This window comes from Amphiprion ocellaris, chromosome 3 (genome assembly GCF_022539595.1).
Source record: "Amphiprion ocellaris isolate individual 3 ecotype Okinawa chromosome 3, ASM2253959v1, whole genome shotgun sequence".
Taxonomy (NCBI): Eukaryota; Metazoa; Chordata; class Actinopteri; family Pomacentridae; genus Amphiprion; species Amphiprion ocellaris.
The window spans coordinates 38,741,626-38,745,959 of NC_072768.1; the positions used below are offsets into that span (position 1 = coordinate 38,741,626).

The window sequence follows — 4,334 nt, forward strand, 5'->3', positions numbered from 1 at the left end:
TTAATCTAATGATAGTACATATTCTTTAAAAAAATGTCAGTCAGAGGGAACAAATCAGAACATTTATTACAATAATTTAAAAAATAAAATAATATTTATTGACCATATTCAACCTATTGGTGACAATTTATAATAATTACAAGAGAACATTGATGACAAAAAGGTCATAGTCAAAAAACTGCCATAAAAATAGTAAATAATAATGTTGTTTTCCACTTTCACAGAATTGGATGTTTAAACCGACATCAGTTCTGATAATAACTACCAAATCTCATCATTATCTGGTCATTATTTTCAGCATATTCAGTGTTTGTTTACATGGTGTTACAGTTGTTCTCATGGGAAAAAACAAAAACAAAAATTCTTATTTTTTTTATCTTATTTTCTATAATATAAGCATTATTATTGGCTTTTAATGCTTATTATTTGAATTACTCGGGTAAATTAACATAATAAATAACCCAGTGTCGTCTTAAATATGGCCAGTATTTATATTTGTTACATTAATTTAAAACACCAGGCTTATTGATTTACTGCAAAACACTTTGGTGCAACGTCAACTGTTTTAAACATGCTTTGAATAACTGTGATTTAAATTAAAAAAAATGTAGATACTATAAAACTGCAGTGTTAAAGAAGGCACTACATATCTTTTAAAAAAATCTATTTCAACAATGTACACAAATGCGCATGAAAACACTGCATTACATCTAAAATATATATATATAGAAATGACGAAGTATGTAGTACTTTTATAGGATGATGATGAAGAAGAAAATAATAAGAAAATAAAGAAGAAGAAGGAGGAGGAGAAGAAGAACGAGAAGAAGAAGAAGAAAAGGAGAAGGAAGAAAATAAACAAGAAGAAAATAAAGAGGAGGAAGAAGAACAAGACAAAGAACAAGAAGAAGAGAAAGAAGAAAAAAGATGAAGAAGACAAAGAAAATAAAGACAAAAACAAACAAAAGATAAAGACGAAAACAAGGAAGAAAATGAAGAAGACAAGCAACAAGAAGTTAGTGATGATAAAAAATCAGCTTAGTTTAGCACCAGAATACAACATAATTAGCTCTATATTTAATTTTTACATCAAGAGTTCTGATGCAGCTCCTCCATAGAGGTCATTCTAACATAAACCTGATATTTCCTGCAGCACCTGAAGGCAGCACTGACTCAGGACCCAGCAGAGGATCAGAATAATTCATTTGTAATTAATCACCATCTATATTTCTCCTACCTGTCAGCAGGGAGGTCAGGTGATCAACAGGAAGTCCAGGTAGAGTGTCGCTGGGAGTTTGCTGCCATCTAGCGGTGGAACATTAAAGCTGCAGCGTCGACCCGCATGGACGTCTTCCCTCCTCTGACCTTCTGCTGCAGATCTTCTGGTTCTGGACCAGAACCTCCATCATGGCCTCCATCAGGGAACGAGCCGCAGCGTTGCAGCTCGCGGAGAAGCTGCGCGTGAGGCCTCCAGGTGAGTCCCGGACAGGTGAGGAGAGACGAGCAGCGACAGGTTAGCGGTTTCTGAAGGTTTCTGAAGGAAATGGAGGCCTGAGCTCGGTTTAGTAACCGGAAAACTGCTAAATAAACACGTTTAAAGTCGTACAGCGGGATTTTAAAACGATAAAATGTGAAATCTATGGCTGCTTTTTCAGTTTGACTCACCTGAGCTGAGTTCTACCTGTTAGATGAACTCAGACACGGAGGAGATTTAATGAAGCATCAGACTGGACGTCCAGCCACAGGAAACTGCACTTTTCTGCATCCTGCTAACTTGTTTTGCGCCAAATTCTGCCTTTTTGCATCAATGTCTTAAATTATGCAGTTTTTGTCGTTTTTTTATTGGGAGGAGACAAATGCATGTGTTCTAAATACCTTCCTGAAATAAAAATAATAATTTAAAAAACAATCTAACAAGTTTAACTAATGAGTTTAAGGTCCTACGGGGTTGTTTATGGTGTGAATTTACCTGAGAAATCCACATATTAAGGATTAAAACTCCACAATAGTTCTATAAAATCTACTTTACCCAACTGTAACACATAATAAGGCTGAGGTCCAACGTTAATTATGGACATTAATCCCACTGATTTGAAGCTAAAACTGTGACTCTACAATAATAAACCTGAAAACTCAACAAAAATTCTGAGGATCCAGTAGAAGAAAACCTTTTTTATTGTTTTAAATTCAACCACGTCTGAAGGTCAAAAAGTTTCCAACGTTTCTCAGCAGCTTTGCTGAAAATCTTTTCCTCTATTTCATATATTTCCTACTTCACATATTCTACATTTTAATCAAACAGAGACATGGAGAGAAATGTTTTCGTCTTTTGGACAGTTTTCAAGGGTCTCGTTGAACATTTTCACACCAGTTCAGACACATTTTGGAGTCATCTTGGACAGTTTTTGTCTTATTAGACCATTTTTGAGTAATTGTGGATACATTTTTTTGTAGTTTTGGAAAAAAATTGAGTTGTTTTTGAATTATTTTGCCTGTTTTTGGGGGCGGGGGAATGACCAATTTTGAGTTGTTTTGGTTTAATTTTGAGTCATATTGGGACAGTTTTGAGTCAGTTTGGACAAATTTCAAGTCATTTTAGGTCAATTGTGAGTCATTTTGGGCCAATTTTGAGCCATTTTGGACCGACTGGGAGTCATTTTGGACAAGTTTTGGGTCATGTTTGACAAATTTGGACAGCTTTTTTGTCACTTTGTCAATCTTAAAATCCATCCTAAGCCATTCTGGGATCCTGTGTGAAGAGGATAAATGGGATCTTGGTTCTGGATTAAAGCTAAAACACAACAGTCATTTTAAGATTTTATTGTTTGTCTTTGAGGTTTTAAATGGGTGGACACCTTCTTATATAGCAGAATTTTTAATTTTGATTCCCATTTAGAGCTCTGAGTTCGACCAGCCAGATGATCTGAGCTGTTCCAAATCAAGACAAAACAAACAAACAAACAAAAAACGGCAACAACACAAACAAAAAAAGTCTGAATTGAGTCTGATCTGTGGAACAACTTGTCGATTTGTGTGAGAACTTTAGAAACATTCAAGTCACTGCTGAGATTTACCTCCATCCAAGTAAAGCTTCACCACCTGAATGTATCTTCTATTCAGCTGTAGCTTTTCATATTTCTTTCTTTTATTGTGTTTTTTTATACACATTTGTCAGTTGGATTGTGTTTCTGTTCCTCTCAGTTCCTGCAGCAACCATCACCAGGCCTTCATCATCATCTTCCTCCTCTTCTTCATCCATGTGGAACCTCCTGATCTCCAACCTCAGATCTTCGGTAACGGTGAAACGAAGACGAGTCCATCTGAAATCTCACAGCGACTGTTTTGTAGGATCTGAAGCCGTAGACGTCCTGATGGATCACATCGGTCACATGAAGGGAGTCCAAGGTGAAAGAAGTTTATTTCTGCAGCAGCTCGTCACACACAGACGTTCTTCAAGGAGATTTACAGGGAAAAGTCAGAAAAAAAACATGTAAGAGATAAAATATAAAATAGAAGAATAAAAACAATGCAGACACATGATAACAAGCTTTTATTTTGAAATTACAGTCAAACACTTGCTGGTGGTCGCCACAGTTTTACTGGGTTTCTAATGTAATTTACTTAAAGAGTATAACTGATTACAGTAGAAGACGTCATTTTTGACTAATTTCAGTCATTTCAAACCAGTTTTGAGTCATTTTAGTCGAATTGAAGTCACTTTGTACAAATCTTTAAGTCATTTTGGTCAGTTTTCAAATTGTCATTTTTGACCGTTTATGAATAATTTTTGATCCATTTTAGGTGCATTTAAGAGGATTTTAGTTTTTTTGTACATTTTCTGAGTAGTTTTGGACAAATTTTGAGTCATTTTAGATACATTTTAAGTCGTTTTGAACAACAAAACAGCAGAAAAAGACCAGATTTAAAAAAATTTAAAACTTGTTAAAGATAATGTATACAACAAAATATTTGAAAATTAAGTTTAGACCAGATGTTGCAAAAGAAAACAGATTTATTAAGAGCAGCTTAATTCTAAAAGAAAAACAAAAAGTTAATTCCAGCTTTAATTTACTTTCAGATCCTCATCAGTGATTCGTTAGAGATTTTATTTTGCGTTTTCTTTAATTTCTGGGTTTAATTGTGGTGTTTTCAGGGCCGGACGTCCGTCGGGATAAAGTGGTTTTGGTCTGTCAATGTTTGCTCAACTGCAGCGTCTTCGAGTCGGTCGGAAGCAAAATGTTTGGAAAAGACAAGAAGCAGGACGAGTTCCAGGACAGTAAGAATCATTTATACAGGTGAGATATTATATATATATATATATATATATATATATA

The 4,334-nt window shown here is 34.9% G+C and overlaps 1 protein-coding gene across 1 annotated transcript in view; it reads left to right on the forward strand.

Annotated features, from left to right (window-relative positions):
• The first annotated feature begins 1,319 nt into the window (after positions 1-1,319).
• The window catches only part of LOC111585680 (T-complex protein 11-like protein 1), a 10,627-nt gene continuing 7,612 nt past the window's right edge, over positions 1,320-4,334 (forward strand). Inside the window, exons 1-3 of the mRNA XM_055006466.1 lie at positions 1,320-1,474; positions 3,202-3,405; positions 4,154-4,295. Of these exons, the coding sequence (XP_054862441.1) occupies positions 1,408-1,474; positions 3,202-3,405; positions 4,154-4,295 (413 nt within the window). The 5' untranslated portion in view covers positions 1,320-1,407. The remainder of the gene's footprint in view (positions 1,475-3,201; positions 3,406-4,153; positions 4,296-4,334) is intronic.